Raw genomic sequence first — 18,830 nt, 5'->3', positions numbered from 1 at the left:
CTGTCCATTCCTGCCCCCTCCAAAGCCACCACCAGGAAACATTCTTATGTCCTATCTGTGCCTCAAGTGTTTATGTCCCCACCATTTGTTCACCCACTGCACAGCCCCTAGTTACAAGGACCAATCCCTGCACCCACCACTTCATGGTCTAGGAAAGGTCAGAATGTACAGGCATGAGGGACTCCAGCACATGTCATCACCTAGGTCCCAGGACATACACTTAGGTAATGACCAGGGGACAAGCCACAAGGGAGGACATGGAGGAAGATGAAGCAGGGAGGCCTACCAGGGAGAGGTCAGTTGGTCCACTCGTGAGCAAAGGCAGGCAGGTGGGATAAGGTGGCATTCTAGAGCCAGACTGTGAAGTTTTGTTCCTGGCAAGTGATTTAACCTCTCCAGACCTCAACTTTCTCACCAAAGCCTCGGAGAATGGATGGGGCTCCTAAACGGGGCAATGTATGTAAAAGGCAATAGCAAGAACGTAATCAGTTAACTTGGAAGGTTGGCTGAGGACAGACCTGGAGGCAGTCACTCTAAGGATACTGGCCCAGAGTGCCCATCCCCAGGCCCCTCTCCCAGAGATTCTGATTCAGGATCTGGGTGGGCCCTTGACTTTGCGCTGGTGGCCAACACTGAGTCCGAAGAATTTTTAAAATTCTAGTTAAAAGCACATTATCTCCACTAACTCCCCCTAAGACAGCAAAGACCTCAAGGTCAGCTTTGTCTCCTCCTTCCTCCACCACTAATCTCCCCAGAAGCCAGAAGGCAGTTCAGGTGCCCAGCAGAGCTCTTACGAGTGGAGGTGACCGAGTCCCTGATCCAGGTCTGCTCTGGGCTTCTGTAGTCTTCTATCCATGGCAGGTGCCTGGCTCAGGGCCAAGGAAGAGGTTTCAGAAACTTTTTTCTTCCCCGTGCTTGCATTTGCTGCTTTTAGGTGGTTCCAGGTTGCTGCCAGGCCCTGTCTATCTTCACACAGCCCGACTGCAGAGGGACATGCAGGGGTGCAGCAGCCCCCAAGCAAGGTGAGCTTCATGTCCACCAAGCCCAGGGCTGTGCCCACTTACAGCAGCAGGACCTCTTTAAAGCCCAGTAATGCCTCACTTACCTGACATCATTGACCATCAGGAATGAACTTTTATCCAACTGATAGTACTCCCCTCAAGTCCCAACACAACAATTTAAACTTGTTGGCATAGAATCTTTGTACTGTGGACTGCCTTCTCCAGAGTAAAGAGATGAAGCATCACTGAAACCTTTTTTTCTGAGTGCCATTGTGGATACTGGGAAGTGCAGGAGGCCTGGATGTGAGCCACAGCCCCTCCATCCCCTTGTTCTGTGACCTTGGCAGGTCACTTTCCTTCTGTGACCCAGATATCCTACTTTGTATTGGAGGAGGCCCCTGCAGACTGCTGGAGTTGTGGCAGACGCTGCACGTGCAGGCAGCTGGCACACAGCAGGCAGGTGCTTATCACATAGTGGTTGTCAAAATTGTTTTTTTGATGAGTCAAGATCTTTGCTGTGAACATCAATCATGGTTCCATGACTGTTTTCTACTTATTTGTTTTCTCAGGCCCGGTCATCTGGAAAGCTGAGTCAGCTGTCATTTCAACTTCCTGACGTACTGCCTGGGAAGCCTTCTTCCTCCAAGACAAGGGCAGCTCTCCAGCACCTCCACTTCCACCAAGACGCCAGACGGAACCCCCAGGGGAAAGCCCCAGTCAGCTGCGATATAACCAGGAAAATGTTTGGTCCACAAGCAGTGATCTTGTACCCAGCTGGACCTTCCTGTGAACATAAAAGATGGTAGCACAGTCTTGTAGTTGAGTATATTGCTGTGGAACCCATCAGACCAGTTTGAATTCCAGCTCCACCACTTACTGGCTGTGTAACCTGGGACACCCTCTCTGTGTCTCTGTTTCCTGAACCATGAAGTGGAGATAGTAACAGTATCTACTTCATAGGGCTGCAGAGATGATAGAGGCCAGGTGCAAAAGCAGAGGCACCACCTCCCATGCTTAACTGAGAGCCTTCATTCCTATTGTTGCTCTAGGTAATAAGAATATGACAGCCCTAGAGCACTCATAACTCAGCAAGCCTCACCCAGTTGCTAGAACTGGTCCCTTAGGAAAGACCAGTGAATCATCTCACTCCCAGACTCCGGAACCAAGCTCAAAATCATTCATCTGTAATTGCCCACAAAAGGAACTGCAGGGGAGATGGGAGGATCTATAAATCCACCCACCAGCTTCTGACCTTTGTGGCAGAATCACCCTCCCACACGGAGCCATCCCAGACAGCAGACTGGTGGGCAGGCAGGCAGGCCTGATGCAGGCTTTCATCGGCTGAGGGCTAGTCTCCTGGTGGTTAAGCCTGTGGGAGGATATTAGCAGGCGGAGGTGTATGTAAAACAGCACGTAGTTTGGTTTTTGCTGTTCGCTTCATAAAGGGAGTAGGGAGAGAGGGAGGCTGCCTCTCTTTACTATAAATCAAATCCTGCAAAAATAGGACATCTCTAAGGAGGGAGATGAGGAGGAAGGGAGGAGGGAAGGGATAAAGAGAACAGAGAAATTGGGGGCAAAAGCAAAGAAGGGATATGACAGAGGGAGAGAGGAAGGGGCACGAAATGGAGAAAGGAGAGGAAGGGAAGAAGAGTCTGAGAATGTGGGAAAAGAAAAATACTAAGGGGCTAAAGAGACAAAGAGAAAGAAATGCTGGGTGCTTCACAGATACATCAAAATAATTGCTCATCTCAAAAAGAAAAAGGAAATACTTGGTGGGGGAGGTTTGCAGGAAATGGAGTGGGCAGGGCTTGAACCCCAACCAGTGACCACACAGGTCAGGCTGGCAGACTCCAAGCTTGAGGGCAGGGGCCACACTTTCAACCTCACCTTCCACAGTCATCCCACCCTGACTCTCTCCAAGGGTTCAGCAGGTCTGGAGCTGTCCAGATGCCCGGTGCTGAAATGTCCAGGTGTTCACAAGTCCCTCGGGCAGGGCTGCTGGGCCATCAGACAACTACTTGTTAAGCACCTACTGTGTGCCAGCCATTGTTCCAAGCACTGAGGAAACAAACAGTGAATAAAACAGACAAATCCCTGTCCTTATGAAGCTTACATTCTATGGAAGACAAGATAGTAGAATTTTCCATTTTCCCCAAGTTGTGTGGGAGAAAAATAAAGCAGGAAGAGAATGAGTTTGCTAGGTGTACCCCCAAACAGAGAGTCACATGCTGTTCCTCAGAGAGGTGACCCGGTGGTGCAGGATGGCCAGGCTGGGAGTGAGCTCCCAAATAAAGGATGTGCCGACTTGGGTCACAGGACACAGGAACTCTCAGCTGGACGACCTGTCAGAAGCCAGACCCCACCCCAGCCAGCTGCCTGTTTCCTCTCTGGGGGCCACTGCTCCACCCTCAAGCCATCTGGGACCCTATTGTGCCAGAGAAATGGGTCTCTACCCCTTTCATCCTACACCAGGTTAGGCCTGGGCTTACCTCTACTCTGTCACCAGGTCAACTCACACAATTCATTTCCTCAGTCTGGCCTCAATTTATTCATCTGTAAAATAGGGACGGGGTTTGAGGAGATACCAAAGAGAAAGCAGTGGCTGAGTTCTCTGCTGTATGCAGAGCAGGGACTCCCCTTCACTAGGGTCTCATTCTTGAGTCCCCAGTGCTCACTACAGGGTCTACTCCTGTAGAAACTGAATGAATGGAGTGAGTGACAGCAGTGCGTGGCCGATGTTCACAGAGAGCTGTACTGCTGTATCCTTCACACTGCAGTCCTGTTCCCAAAGAGCAATAAGCTGAGGCCCCAGAGAGTCCAGATGGCAGGCCATGGAGAACAGAGGCTGGACCCCAATTCTGAGTGGGTTCTTCAGTGTGGGTTACATGGAAGCACTTGGGGGCAAGTGGGGCCTGTGGTCAAACAAGTTTGGGGAACTTGGCACACTTGACTCACCTCTGAGGGATTTCCAGTGCTTGCTGCCAAGTCCAGACTACAACAGTTGCTTCAAGAGCCCTGTTTAACTCCTTTAGCCATGAAACTCCCCTCTTCTCCTTTTTGGAGGAATACTTATCTCCATCCTCAAGAAGGTGTCTTGGGAAATGCTGAACTGGAATTTGGGAAGGACTTGAGAATCCTTGTCCTGGGGAGACAATTTTAGAGGTTCATGGGGTTTCTGTAACCTCAGTGTTTTGTTTGTGCCTATCACACAGCAGGCGCTCAGTACATGTGATGAGTGAATGAATGAATATATTGTTCTACTGACTTCCAAATGGCAAGAATTGAGGGGTAGAAGGTGAAAGTGATTTGAGACTCAAGGACTCAGGGTAGAATAGCTTTTAGTAACCTCAGAGACCACAAGTTAGGCTGGAGAACTGATGGAATTCATTCATTCATTCAACAATAACAATACAGAGCAATATGATGCTGTGGATTAGCACTGGGGACTGTGGAGGGTACAATTAACTAAATGTGGGAGTAAAGAAGGTCAGGGATGGCTTCCTAGGAGCACCTGAAGGTCTCTTTGAGGCACTGAACTCAGGACTCTCACCCTCATGTTATTTTTCCAGCCATTTGAATCGTGCCTGGGTCTTCTTGCCTGGAATCCACAGGCAGCTGGGACCCCGTGTTGTGGCCCCTGGCCTTGACAGAAAACCCTCTTGGCCCCCTCACCTCTTTTACTGGGCCTGACCACTCCTCCTTATTGTTAGCTGCTTATCAGCCTTACCACACCCAGAGGATGTATCTGCATTATGCAGATGACTGAGAAAACCCAGAGGAACAAGGCTCTAATGGCAAAATTCCAAGCAAAATGACAAGTAAATGGGGAGCCATGTGAAAGCATGGAGACTCTGCTCAAGCCCCCCAAGTGACATTCTCAAAAGTCTCAGACCAGAAACTCACCTCCATCCTCCCAGCACCAACTGCAAACGAGCTCCTCTGCCCCCTGCAAACTGGAGCATGACTGGATCTTTAAATGGGGGGAAAAATGCTTCATCATGTTCTGCTTCTCCATGCAAAACCAGAAACTCCCTTCCCCCTCTTACCTCCTCCCCAGTGTAGTCTCCTTCCAGTAAAACGTGTTTAAAGGGACAGTACCATCACTTCCCCATCTCTGAGGGTCTGCTTGGCCTCAGGGGTGTGGGACTAAGACACAGGGCAAGGAGAGAAGAACTGGCAGAGCGCTTTCCTGTGGGAATCTGTCTGTCCCCATTCTGGGGATCCCACAAAAGGAAAACCAGTGTAAACTGGAAGTGCAGTGGGGACTGAGATTCATATGTGGGAGGGGAGTCTACACTGACTTCCCAAGGAGTCTTAAGGCCCCCTCCCGGCAAAGGACTATGGGGCCTTTTAGTTCCCAATGGAGAAGCAGAAGAGCCTGGGTGTGTATGTGAACTTGACAGCACACAGGGGACTGGACCCTAGCAGAAGCTTTGGCTCTTGGGGTGACCTGCTGGATCACCCACCCACCCCTCCTCAGTTCCCCGTCTGCATAGCACAGGGATCAGGCACAGGGGAGATGGCGTACCTCCCTCCCCTTTCCCCAAGGAAAGGGCAGAGATTATCCCCTCTCTCCCTAACAAGGGGTGGGCCCTGTCCCTGGTGCTGAAGCAACAGCCGCAGTGCCACCCCCACTCCCAGGGCATTTGACCTGAGAATGAAAACCCTAGAAAAAGTAAAATACACCAGCAGTTTCAGGGGACCCCAAATCCCAGGGACCCCTTTTTCTACCTGACCCATTAGGACTTATGGGGGATTTTGGTACCCTGAAGGCATCCCACCACTTCTCCGGGGACAAGAAGGGGTGCCTATCGTGGCACCCACTTGTCTGTTCAGGGGGTGGGGAGAGAAGTGACAAATTAAAGCTGGGGAGAAGGGGAGGGGAGAGGGAGAAAGACGGACTTTCTAGTTGTGGGAAAGTGGCTGCCATATCCCCCAGCAGTAAGTAGGTTCCCCTTCCCCAGTTCAGCCAGAGGACCCCCACCCACTCACACACACACACAAAATAGAAGCCGCTGGGGGAGCAGAGGGTCTCAAGTTGCAGCCTGTCTCAGGGCACGGCCCCCTCTTTATATAGGAAAACCAAGGGTGGAGGGACACAACTTGTCCAAGGTCATTTGGCCAGCACACTGATGCTGACCTCAGCGTGCAGACCCTGGCCTGAGTGACTTCCAGCACACCTGTCACTTCCCACCACCCCACACAGGCACCACCATCTCTCCCAGCTTCATGCCTAGACCCCACAACAACCCCACTCTGGGTTCTCTGACCCTCACATTTAGTCCAATTCCTCCTGTCCATTCAGGGGACCCTATGCCCCTTCACTGAGCGGGGCCAGCTGTAGGGTCCCCCGCCTCCTCCTGCAGACACCAGGTCACCCTCATCCGGACTTCCCTCTCTCCATTCTCTGCAGTGTCTCCCATACCCCCAATTCAAGGTGGCTTCGGCACACTTCCCAACTCCAGATCTGCCTCCCCTATTCCGCAGCCGGCTGCAAAGTTTCTTGAGCTCTCTCCTGGTGGCCCCCTAGCTATCAGAGAAACAGTGTAGCTCCTTCTATCTCTTCCCTTTGTAGCATCCACCATTGCTCTACTGAGGATTACCTTCTCTCTCCCGTATTCCGGGGCTGGCCGCAGACACTCTGCATCCCCTATCCTAAGGGCCTATTAGAAAAATCTTGTGGCCCTTCATTCAGGGGTCCTCTCGTCCTATTAACCACAGTCTCCCACCGCTCCATCCTGGAGGCACCCTGCCCATATTCCTGTTAGGTCTCCTGTCCTCTCCCCATTTCGGGCCCCTTCTCTTATTCTGAACACAGTAGCAGGGTCTTCCGACCTGCACCCAGGGGTCCCCGCTGGTCCACTCTGGGAGTCCTCTACCCTGTGACCCGACTTCACGAGGCTTCTCTGACGGCCGTATCACCTCCCCGTCACTCCTCGGTCCCCCCTGCCCCGCCCCTCTCACTGCGGCGGAGCCTGCCTGCCCGGGCCGCGGGGGAGGAAGCAGAGAGGGCGGGGCCCTCCTCCCGCGCCCCCCCCCCCCCCGCCAATTGCCAAGGGGCTGGATCCGGCCGGGCTGCTATAAAAGGGCCGGCGTCCCGGTGCTGCCGCAGTGCCGCCTGCCCGGTCCCGGCCCTGGGCTCCCACTCCGCCGGCGGCCGCACCTACTCGGCCATGATGAGCTTCAGCGGCGCAGACGCGCTGCTGGGCGCCCCGTTCGCGCCGCTTCACGGAGGCGGCAGCCTGCACTATGCGCTGGCTCGCAAGGGCGGCGCGCGCTCCGCGGCCGGCTCGTCCAGCGGTTTCCACTCCTGGGCACGGACGTCCGTGAGCTCCGTGTCGGCCGCACCCGCCCGCTTCCGCGGCGCGGCAGCCACCTCAAGCACCGACTCACTAGACACGCTGAGCAATGGACCGGAGGGCTGCGTGGTGGCAGCGGCGGCGGCACGCAGCGAAAAAGAGCAGCTGCAGGCGCTGAACGACCGGTTCGCCGGGTACATCGACAAGGTGCGGCAGCTCGAGGCTCACAACCGCAGCCTGGAGGGTGAGGCAGCGGCGCTGCGGCAGCAGCACGCAGGCCGCGCCGCCATGGGCGAGCTGTACGAGCGCGAGGTGCGGGAGATGCGCGGCGCCGTGCTGCGCCTGGGAGCCGCGCGGGGCCAGCTGCGTCTGGAGCAGGAGCACCTGCTGGAAGACATTGCGCACGTGCGACAGCGCCTAGACGACGAGGCCCGGCAGCGGGAGGAGGCTGAGGCGGCAGCGCGCGCACTGGCGCGTTTTGCCCAGGAGGCCGTGGCGGCACGCGTCGACCTGCAGAAAAAGGCTCAAGCACTGCAAGAGGAGTGCGGCTACCTAAGGCGTCACCACCAGGAGGAGGTGGGCGAGCTGCTTGGCCAGATCCAGGGCTGTGGCGCCGCGCAGGCGCAGGTACAGGCAGAGGCGCGCGACGCCCTGAAGTGCGACGTGACGTCGGCGCTGCGCGAGATCCGCGCCCAACTCGAAGGCCACGCGGTGCAGAGCACGCTGCAGTCAGAGGAATGGTTCCGAGGTTAGCAGGCGCGCGGGGGTGTGGGGCAGGGCGCCCCTTGCGGTCGAGCAGCAAGGAGCAGGGTAGCGTGACCCGAGAGGACGCGGCCCGAGTCGGCTTGGGGGTTCTTGGCTTTCCTGCAAAGTGCATGCCCCTGAGTTAAATAACGGTTTCACTCTGGGCCTCTTGTGGGACGTCGCCCACTTCCCACACCTCTGGGTTCTCCTTTGTCTGCTCTCCTCCAGGGCCTTTATATCTATCCTTCAGCTCCGGGTCCCCGCTGCTAACCAAGGTTAGGTAACCCCACTCCGAGGCCCCTCTCCATCATGTTCCCTCCACAGCTCAAAAGCGGTGCTGGCTTAAGCCACAGGAACTGGGGACTCTGCCCTTCAAAGTAACATGCCTTCCTTGCCCAACACTGCCCATCCCCCTTTCCTGCACACTGCAGGGGACCCCATTCTCCTGACATCCTCCATCTTTCCTACTACTTGAGAGAAAGGGTGAGTCATTCTCTTTTCTCCCTGGGGCCCATCACCACAACCAAGTGGTGTCCAGAGCGGAGGTGGTCCGTCGAACCTTTAATTTCCCATCTCCCCTTTGGAGAAGCTGGGAGCCTCCCAAATCCTCCCGCCTCCCAGCCCATTGCTGCCTTGAGTCAGCTAGTCCGCAACAGCTGCAGGGTGACCTTGGTCAACACTTGCCCTCCCTGGCTTTCATTTATTTTGGCGTCAAAAGGTGGGGTCAACCAACTGGGCTTCTTATTCTGCAGAGCAAAGTGATTCTGTGTAAAACTTTTGCATTATTCTTGGGAGAGGGTACAGAGGCTTCAAGGATTTTCCAATGGGTCTGTGGTCCACAATAGGTAAGAACCCTCAGCCACCTGGATGGTTTCTAAGTCTTAGCCAGCACTAGCAGAGAAAGGTAAGAAGGCTGGGGTTTGGATGCATAGCCGTTCCCCTTCCTTTTCCTCTCCTCTGCAGTGGCAGAACGCTCCCCTCCCCCATCTTTGCACCAAGACTCCTCGCAGAGCAAACCCCTCTGCTCTCTTGGGGCTTGCCCTCCACACAGGCCAACCATCCCAGGACTTCCAGCCCACCCACCTGGCTTCCCTTTTTCCTCTTGCATTCCCAAGACTCATGCCCTGAGTGTCACTATGTCAGAATTTAGGATGTTTCCATTCAGGAGATACAGACCAGTCTCTAGAGCTCCACTGGCCCCAGAAGGGCTTCTGGGAACCAGCAATCCATTGCTCTCAGGAGCCAGGGTGTGGCTGCCATTGGCACAGGGGCTCCAGTGCTAGAGAATGTGCAACCGGGTGGAGGAAGGGACAGAGGAGTTGGCCCCAGGCTCTGCAGTGACTTTGGGCTCTGCACAGAAGAAACCTGCAGAGAAGGGGCTGTGGCCACATGGTGGCTCCCAGCACCTTCATACCTCCAAAGGTCACAGTCTCATTAACTTATTTGGCCACAAGCACAGAGTGAAGCCCCGAGAGCCACGTTTCACATATGAACCCCCAGCACTACCAGCTCTTGCTGGGAAGCTGAGCCAGGAATTAGGGCTATAAAAGGGGGCTTTCTCTGCCCTGCAGGTTTTCTGAGTTTGGGGAGACAGAGTCAGATCTTTAGAGCCAGATATATACTAGATTTGAATCCCAGTGCCATTTACTAGCTGAGTGGCCTTGGACAGTAGTCATTTTCCTATCACAAAGGATAGGGTGAGTTAAGCATCCAAGATAGTGCCTGACACCCAGGTGGTCCTCAACCCATGTGTGTTACCTTCTGGATCTGGGGCACTGGAAGTCAAATTCAGCTGTGTCTAATCCTGTGCCCTGCCCTCTTCTCACCCAGTGCGGTTGGACCGACTGTCAGAGGCAGCCAAGGTGAACACAGACGCCATGCGCTCAGCACAGGAGGAGATAACTGAGTACCGCCGCCAGCTGCAGTCCAGGACCATAGAACTGGAGGCGCTCAAAGGCACCAAGGACTCTCTGGAAAGGCAGCGCTCCGAGCTGGAGGACCGTCATCAGGCCGACATTGCATCCTACCAGGTGAGCAGGGATAGAGCAGAGAGCCAGACTGCCTCCTGGTTGGGTGACCTTGAGCAAGTCACTGACCCTCTCTGAGTGGGGCTGTGGTGGTTAACACCAGGGGACTTGGAGTCAGACATACTAGGGGTACCACTGTGTTGTTCTAGCTGTGTGACCCCTGAAAAATTATGTGCCTCTCTGAATGAATCTGCATTTATTCCTTCAATGCAATGAAAAAAACAAATGTCTGCTTTGCAGAGCTGTGAAGGTTAAAAAGATAGGCAAACTTCTCATGAGATGAGTGTGAATGTGCTCAGCAAGGTCCCGGTCACGGTGGGCATTAAACAATAACCAGTGTCTGTGAGGGTGAGTAGCCTGGGGAAGGCCTTGGCAGATTCTTCCCATTAAAAACAACTGGCAAAAGAAAATACCACTTTTCAAGAACTTATGCAAGTAATATATGGCAATTGTAGCAAGAATTAGAAAACGAAGAAAACAAAACAATAAAAATCAGCCATAATGGTTCACTTAAAGCCATGAACAGTGGGCCTGGGGACGGGGGAGGAAGCTCCAGTGTGTATTTAACGTGTTTCTGTGTATTGTTTCAGTCATCAATAACAGATTCTTCCGGAGCCCTTACTGTGTGGGCAGGCACATTGGAGCATTGGGGAAACAATAGGGAGCCAAAGAAGACAAGGCTCTGTTTCCACTGAGCATTTTCTAAGCTTAGGAGAGTTGTAAAAATTCACCCATCATCCCACCTCCCAGCTTGACCAGTGATAACTGCCACTGGTGGCTAGTGTGTTTCATTACAGACTGCTCCCCGGGCTGAGGTTGTATGCATACACACAGCAAGATCTTTTACTCTAGGTGGTTTCCATATTTATCAATGGGGCCCCTGCAGCTTTGACAGGGTGGGTGTTGGCCACAGCAAGCCTGGCTGGCTGGGACTGCTTTGAGTTTTTAGAGTCCACCCCAGGTCCTCTACTGCTAAGGGCCAGGTACTAGCCAGCGTGTGATGCGTGTGACCTCTCCTCCCCAGGAAGCCATCCAGCAGCTGGACGCTGAGCTCAGGAACACAAAGTGGGAGATGGCAGCCCAGCTCCGAGAGTACCAGGACCTGCTCAATGTCAAGATGGCTCTGGATATCGAGATTGCTGCCTACAGGTAAGGCAGGCCAGGGCCTGTGAGGTGGTGGGGAGCCTATATGTTCTTTTGAGGAGCTAGGCCTTAGGTTTCAAGCCCTCAGAGAGACAGCCTGCCTGTCTTAGAGGAAAAAATTTTTATTGTGGTAAAATATATACACATAAACTTACCATGTAGCTATTTTTAAGTATACTGTTCAGTGGAATTAAGTACAGTTACATTGTTGTACAGCCATCACCACCATCAATTTCCAGAACTTTCTCCATCTGCCCAAGCTGAAGCCCTGTGTTTGTTAAACAGTAACTCCCCACCATCTTTCTCTCTTCCCCCAGCCCTAGCAATCACTATTCTACTTTCTGAGATACAAAAATCTTAAGAGTGACTTATTTTCATTCTGGCAGTGACTTAGAGGGTCAAAGTTCCTTAGCCCCTCCCCAAATCCAGCCAACCAGAGGCCTGCTTTGGAGGGAAAGGAGGTACTTGAGTTGTCAGGGGCCTTATAACTCTTAGTTTCTTAACAACCTGACCATTTGTTTAATGGGGAAATAAATGTGGGTGATGATAACAGTACCCACACCATGAGGGCATTGGAGGAGGGGCTAATCCTGCTCATGAGCTAATCTAGGTACCATGAGCTGCCACCAAGAAAGCCCTCAGCAAATGGTAGCCATGGGACCTCCAAGCTCGACAGTTTCCTGCTGAGAAGCAGGGCTGACCCCATGAGGACCTGTCCCAGTTGCTGGCTGGTGACCCGTCACTTCTCACCTCTTGGCTCTAGTCTGTAATCTTGCTACTCAAGAACCAGCGCAATGGGGGGAAGGCAGTATAGCACAGAGAAGACAGCTAGTGACTCTACAGCATCTTACTACGCTGATGGACAGTGACTGTAATGGGGTATGTGGTGGGGACTTGATAATGGGGGGAGTCTAGTAACCACAGTGTTGCTCATGTAATTGTATATTAATGATACCATAAAAAAACCCCACTAACATTTGGGTGAATTGTGCTTAGAAGCCTTATTATCTATTATTTAAAAAAAAAAAGTACTAGCACAATCGGCATCAATAAGCTTCAGAAAGGCCCACTCTTAGGCCCCACACAGACCTGCTGAATCAGAATTTGCATTTTAACAAGATTGTTGCATGTTACACAGGCTGTTAACTCTGCAACACACTGGTCTCCAGGGGCGGGCAGGCATGGCCAGGTCTTTTTCATTCATTATTTCATTGAAATGACCCTCGGAGGTAGGGACTCTTACAACTCTTTTTACAACGAGGAAACTGAGGTTTAACAGATTTGAGTAGCTTGGCTATAAAGTTATAGAATTAGTAAGTAGGAAAAAGAAACTGCTGCCATCAACTTATCCCTAAAACCCAATGAATGAGAATATAGGTGACAGGAGACCCTTTAAATTCAAATGGAAACATTCTAAGACCTCTTAAATCCAAATTTATAAATGTGTAATTGTTTGCTCAAGCTCCCACCTTTCTCTCGAATAACCTTTTGTCTGGGGAACAATAAATGTAATTTCTGTTAATGTAGGCTCTCAACCTGGAGGGCCATGTCTCAGGGGAAAGAAAAGTTGTTTGATTTCTTAAGGTGCAGCCTTAGCTGTGTTAAATGAGAGCAATGCCATTGGGGTGCATATTTTGGGTGGTCCCTGGGATGATTTGCTAAGTGAGTTTCTCCAGTCTCAAAGTACCCACTCCTTCCACCAAAGTTCATTTCATTGGATGTGTGGAACTTCAGAGTAACACAGGAAGACCCCAAACTCAACAATCTGCTCTGAGTTAATAGTAACATGTTCCCTTACCCATTCTGCAGAAAACTCCTGGAGGGTGAAGAGTGTCGAATTGGCTTTGGCCCGAGTCCTTTCTCCCTTCCAGAAGGACTCCCCCAAATCCCCACCATGTCTACTCACATAAAGGTCAAAAGTGAAGAGAAGATCAAGGTGGTAGAAAAGTCAGAGAAGGAAACCGTAATTGTGGAGGAACAGACTGAGGAGATCCAAGTGACTGAAGAAGTGACTGAAGAAGAGGAGAAAGAGGCCAAAGAGGAGGAGGGTGAGGAGAAAGCAGAAGGGGGAGAAGAAGAAGCAAAGTCTCCCCCAGCAGAAGTAGCATCCCCAGTGAAGGAAGAGGCCAAGTCCCCAGCCGAGGCCAAGTCCCCAGAGAAGGAAGAGGCCAAGTCCCCAGCCAAGGCCAAGTCTCCAGTGAAGGAAGAGGCCAAGTCTCCAGTGAAGGAAGAGGCCAAGTCCCCAGAGAAGGCCAAGTCTCCAGTGAAGGAAGAGGCCAAGTCCCCAGCTGAGGCCAAGTCCCCAGAGAAGGCCAAGTCCCCAGTGAAGGAAGAGGCCAAGTCCCCGGAGAAGGCCAAGTCCCCAGTGAAGGAAGAGGCCAAGTCCCCAGCTGAGGCCAAGTCCCCAGAGAAGGCCAAGTCCCCAGTGAAGGAAGAGGCCAAGTCCCCAGAGAAGGCCAAGTCCCCAGTGAAGGAAGAGGCCAAGTCCCCAGAGAAGGCCAAGTCCCCAGCTGAGGCCAAGTCCCCAGTGAAGGAAGAGGCCAAATCCCCAGCTGAGGCCAAGTCCCCAGTAAAGGAAGAGGCCAAGTCCCCAGTGAAGGAAGAGGCCAAGTCCCCAGAGAAGGCCAAGTCCCCAGTGAAGGAAGAGGCCAAGTCCCCAGAGAAGGCCAAGTCCCCAGTGAAGGAAGAGGCCAAGTCCCCAGAGAAGGCCAAGTCCCCAGTGAAGGAAGAGGCCAAGTCCCCAGAGAAGGCCAAGTCCCCAGTAAAGGAAGAGACCAAGTCCCCAGCTGAGGCCAAGTCCCCAGAGAAGGCCAAGTCCCCAGTGAAGGAAAAGGCCAAGTCCCCAGAGAAGGCCAAGTCCCCAGTAAAGGAAGAGGCCAAGTCCCCAGCCAAGGCCAAGTCCCCAGAGAAGGCCAAGTCCCCAGTGAAGGAAGAGGCCAAGTCCCCAGAGAAGACCAAGTCCCCAGTAAAGGAAGAGGCCAAGTCCCCAGCCGAGGCCAAGTCCCCAGAGAAGGCCAAGACTCTTGATGTGAAGTCCCCAGAAGCCAAGACCCCAGCAAAGAAGGAAGTAAGGTCCCCTGCAGACATTAAGTCCCCTGAAAAGGCAAAAAGCCCTGTCAAGGAGGTCAAGTCCCCAGAGAAGGTCAAGTCCCCAGAGAAGGTCAAGTCTCCTGAGAAGGAAGTCCCCAGGAAGGAAGAGAAACCCCAGGAGGTGAAAGCCAAAGAGCCCCCAAAGAAGGTAGAGGAAGAGAAAGTTCCAGCCACACTAAAAACTGAGGAGAAGGACAGCAAGAAAGATGAAGTGCCCAAGAAAGAGTCTCCAAAACCTGAGGTCCAGGAGAGGGAACCTGATGTGGAGAAGCCCAAAGAATCCAAAGTTGAAGCCAAGAAGGAAGAGGCTGAAGACAAGAAAAAAGCAGCAACTCCAGAGAAGGAAGGTCCTGCCAAGGTGAAGGAAGAGGCCAAACCCAAAGAGAAGACTGAGGTGGCCAAGAAGGAGCCAGATGACACCAAGGCCAAAGAACCCAGTAAAGCTGCTGAGAAGGAGCCGGAGAAGCCAAAGAAGGAAGAGAAGCCAGCAGCGACTGAGAAAAAAGACGCCAAGGAGGAGAAGGCCACAGAGAAACCCCAGACGGAAGCCCAAGCCAAGGAAGAGCCCAGCAAGGAGGGCCCCAAGGCCAAGACGGAAAAAGCTGAGAAGTCTTCCAGCACAGACCAGAAGGACAGCAGGCCTCCAGAGAAGGCCACAGAAGGCCAGGCCACCAAGGGGGAGAAATAAGGCAGAGAAAAAAGAACATCCAGAGCAGCCAAAGAAACTCAGGAGGGTCTGGGAGCTCAAGGATTGGTGTGATGAATTTTCACTTTATTTCTCTTTTCTTTAGGTAAGAAGAAACTCTTAGATGATGGGGCCTATAATTCACCAAACAGAAATTTCTGTTAGCAATATGTTAGCAGGAGAGGCAGTCCTAACCCCTGGCCCCACATTCCAATCCTGCCCCAGGCGATGGACAATTATGTTATGATAGCTTATGTAGTTGAATGTGATATATGCCGAATGCCATATGTAAACACTTGACTGTAAAAACTGCCCCCTCCTTTCCAAATAAGTGCATTTATTTCCTGTATGTGCAACTGACAGATGACCGCAATAATGAATGAGCAGTTAGAAACACATTATGCTTGGGATGTCTTAACCTATTCCTGAATGCCTTGTTTTCCAAAGGAGTGGCGAGCCCTTGCCCAGAGCTCTCTATCATGGGAGAGCTGGAGCAGGTGGGGCTGGGCATTGGCCACTGAATCATGCCAGGGCACACTTTTCCACTGAAGTCCACTTTCAATTGCTTCTGTGCAATAAAACCAAGTGCTTATAAAATGAAAATGCTGCTACTGTTATTTTATTTTGGGCAGGCTGGGGGACAGAGTTGGGGAGGTCTAGATGTCACACTCAAGACTGCATAGGACTGAGTTAGCATCAGAAGTCTCGTGCAGGTCTGGGACCAGTCACATGGCCTCTCTTGGGCTATTTCCTCAGTACAAGCCATGTGCCAGGTAATGTACGTGGTGCTTTATTTCCATGATCTTGTAGACAGGTGGCCTGGTGCATGGTTTCTCAGCATGAAACCGTGGGCCATCTACATCAGCATTATCTGGGAGCCTTATGAAAATGAAGACTCCATGATTCCACCCTAGACCACTGGATTGGAATCTGAGGGGTAAGCCTGGGAAAGTGCGTGCTTCACCAACTCCCACCTGATTCTAATGCACACAGAAGTCTGGAAATAGGTAAGGTCCAGGACATTGACCAGTGTATTTAGAGAGCTATGTGTATGTCCTTTTTTGTAAGGAGGATTGAGTCTTCTGAATCAGGGGCCATATGTAGCTAATTCACCTGTAGTGAAGACTATAGTCACCACTATCGGGACCAATTTGTCTATAGTCACTTAATTAGACTCCCAACATGCTTCTCTGGACATAATTTTCAAAGCTGTGGTGCTCTTGTGGATTTTTAAAAAATTCATTTTATTATCATTAATCTACAATTACATGAAGAACAGTATGGTTACTAGACTCCCCCCTTCACCAAGTCCCTCCCCACAAACCCCATTACAGTCACTGTCCATCAGCGTAGTAAGATGCTGTAGACTACTTGTCTTCTCTGTGTTGCACAGCCCTTCCTATGTCCCCCCCATTATACATGCTAATTGTAAGGCCCACTTTCTTTTTCCCTGCCCATATCCCTCCCTTCCCACCCCTCCTGCCCAGTCCCTGTCCCTTTGGTAACTGTTAGTCCATTCTTGGGTTCTCTGATTCTGCTGCTGTTTTGTTCCTTCAGTTTTTCTTGTTCTTATACTCCACATATGAGTGAAATCATTTGGTACTTGTCTTTCTCCACCTGGCTTATTTCACTGAGCATAATACCTTCTAGCTCCATCCATGTTGTTACAAATGGTAGGATTTGTTTTCTTCTTATGGCTGAATAATATTCCATTGTGTATATGTAACACATCTTCTTTATCCATTCATCTATTGATGGACACTTGGGTTGCTTCCATTTCTTGGCTATTGTAAATACTGCTGCGATAAACATAGGGGTGCATCTGTCTTTTTCAAATTTGGCTGCTGCATTCTTAGGGTAAATTCCAAGAAGTGGAATTCCTGGGTCAAATGATACTTCTATTTTGAGCTTTTTGAGGAACCTCCATACTGCTTTCCACAATGGTTGAACTAATTTGCATTCCCACCAGCAGTGTAGGAGGGTTCCCCTTTCTCCACAACCTTGCCAGCATTTGTTGTTGTTTGTCTTTTGGATGGTGGCGATCCTTACTGGTGTGAGGTGATACCTCATTGTGGTTTTAATTTGCATTTCTCTGATGACAAGTGATGTGGAGCATCTTTTCATGTGTCTGTTGGCCATCTGAATTTCTTCTTTGGAGAACTGTCTGTTCAGCTCCTCTGCCCATTTTTTAATTGGATTATTTGCTTTTTGTTTGTTGAGGTGCGTGAGCTCTTTATATATTTTGGATGTCAACCCTTTATCGGATCTGTCATTTATGAATATATTCTCCCATACTGTAGGGTACCTTTTTGTTTTATTGCTGGTGTCCTTTGCAGTACAGAAGCTTTTCAGCTTGATATAGTCCCACTTGTTCATTTTTGCTTTTGTTTCCCTTGCCCGGGGAGATAGGTTCATGAAGAAGTCGCTTATGTTTATGTCCAAGAGATTTTTGCTTGTTTTTTTCTAAGAGTTTTATGGTTTCATGACTTACATTCAGGTCTTTGATCCATTTTGAATTTACTTTTGTGTATGGGGTTAGACAGTGATCCAGTTTCATTCTCTTACATGTAGCTGTCCAGTTTTGCCAGCACCATCTGTTGAAGAGACTGTCATTTCCCCATTGTATGTCCATAGCTCCTTTATCATATTTTAATTGACCATATATGTTTGGGTTAATATCTGGGCTCTCTATTCTGTTCCACTGGTCTGTGGTTCTGTTCTTGTACCAGTACCAAACTGTTGAATACTGTGCCTTCGTAGTAGAGCTTGAAGTTTGGGAGCAAGATGCCCCCCACTTTATTCTTCCTTCTCAGGATTGCTTTGGCTATTTGGGGTCTTTGGTGTTTCCATATGAATTTTTGAACTATTTGTTCTACTTCATTGAAGAATGTTGTTGGTAATTTGATAGGGATTGCATCAAATCTATATATTGCTTTGGGCAGGATGGCCATATTAATGATATTAATTCTTCCTAGCCAAGAGCATGGGATGAGTTTCCATTTGTTAGTGTCCTCTTTAATTTCTCTTAAGAGTGTCTTATAGTTTTCAGGGTATAGGTCTTTCACTTCCTTGGTAAGTTTTATTCCTAAGTATTTCATTCTTTTTGATGCAGTTGTGAATGGAATTGTTTTCCTGCTTTCTCTTTCTATTAGTTCATTGTTAGTGTATAGGAAAGCCACAGATTTCTGTGTGTTAATTTTGTATCCTGCAACTTTGCTGTATTCCGATATCAGTTCTAGTAGTTTTGGAGTGGAGTCTTTAGGGTTTTTTATGTACAATATCATGTCATCTGCAAATAGTGACAGTTTAAGTTCTTCTTTACCAATTTGGACTCCTTGTATTTCTTTGTTTTGTCTAATTGCCATGGCTAGGACCTCCAGTACTATGTTGAATAACAGTGGGGACAGTGGGCATCCCTGTCTTGTTCCCGATCTCAGAGGAAAATCTTTCAGCTTTTCACTGTTCAGTATGATGTTGGCTGTGGGTTTATCATATATGACCTTTATTATGTTGAGGTACCTGCCCTCTATACACATTTTGTTAAGAGTTTTTATCATGAATGGATGTTGAATTTTGTCAAATGCTTTTTCAGCATCTATGGACATGATCATGTGGTTTTTGTCCTTCTTTTTGTTTATGTGGTAGATGATGTTGATGGATTTTCAGATGTTGTACCATCCTTGCATCCCTGGGATGAATCCCACTTGGTCATGGTGTATGATCCTTTTGATGTATTTTTGAATTCGGTTTGCTAATATTTTGTTGAGTATTTTTGCATCTACATTCATCAGGGATACTGGTCTGTAATTTTCTTTTTTGGTGGGGTCTTTGCCTAGTTTTG

General features: G+C 50.4%; 1 protein-coding gene and 1 long non-coding RNA gene across 3 annotated transcripts; one reads left to right on the top strand and one right to left on the bottom strand.

Annotated features, from left to right (window-relative positions):
* Positions 1–2,436: 2,436 nt before the first annotated feature.
* On the bottom strand, positions 2,437–5,198 carry LOC118924260 (uncharacterized). The gene is made up of 4 exons (XR_008993861.1): positions 4,905–5,198; positions 3,957–4,143; positions 3,491–3,554; positions 2,437–3,059 (listed from the first exon to the last, which is right to left on the bottom strand). It is a non-coding gene; the product is annotated as an uncharacterized LOC118924260 (long non-coding RNA).
* Positions 5,199–7,092: 1,894 nt separating this feature from the next.
* NEFH (neurofilament heavy chain) lies at positions 7,093–15,585 on the top strand. Of its 2 annotated transcripts, XM_057492276.1 has the most exons (5): positions 7,094–8,048; positions 9,875–10,074; positions 11,096–11,220; positions 13,024–13,357; positions 13,448–15,585. In XM_057492276.1, exons 1-5 carry the CDS (start codon positions 7,175–7,177, stop codon positions 14,990–14,992), a joined length of 3,078 nt encoding a protein of 1,025 aa, XP_057348259.1. In that variant the 5' UTR covers positions 7,094–7,174; the 3' UTR covers positions 14,993–15,585. The 2 variants fall into 2 exon arrangements, with proteins under 2 accessions (XP_036764744.2, XP_057348259.1); XM_036908849.2 differs by having other exon boundaries at positions 7,093–8,048; positions 13,024–15,585.
* The last annotated feature ends 3,245 nt before the right edge of the window (positions 15,586–18,830 follow it).

The sequence above is a fragment of the Manis pentadactyla genome, chromosome 14, assembly GCF_030020395.1.
Source record: "Manis pentadactyla isolate mManPen7 chromosome 14, mManPen7.hap1, whole genome shotgun sequence".
Lineage (NCBI taxonomy): Eukaryota > Metazoa > Chordata > Mammalia > Pholidota > Manidae > Manis > Manis pentadactyla.
This window is presented reverse-complemented; position numbering and strand designations above follow the sequence as displayed.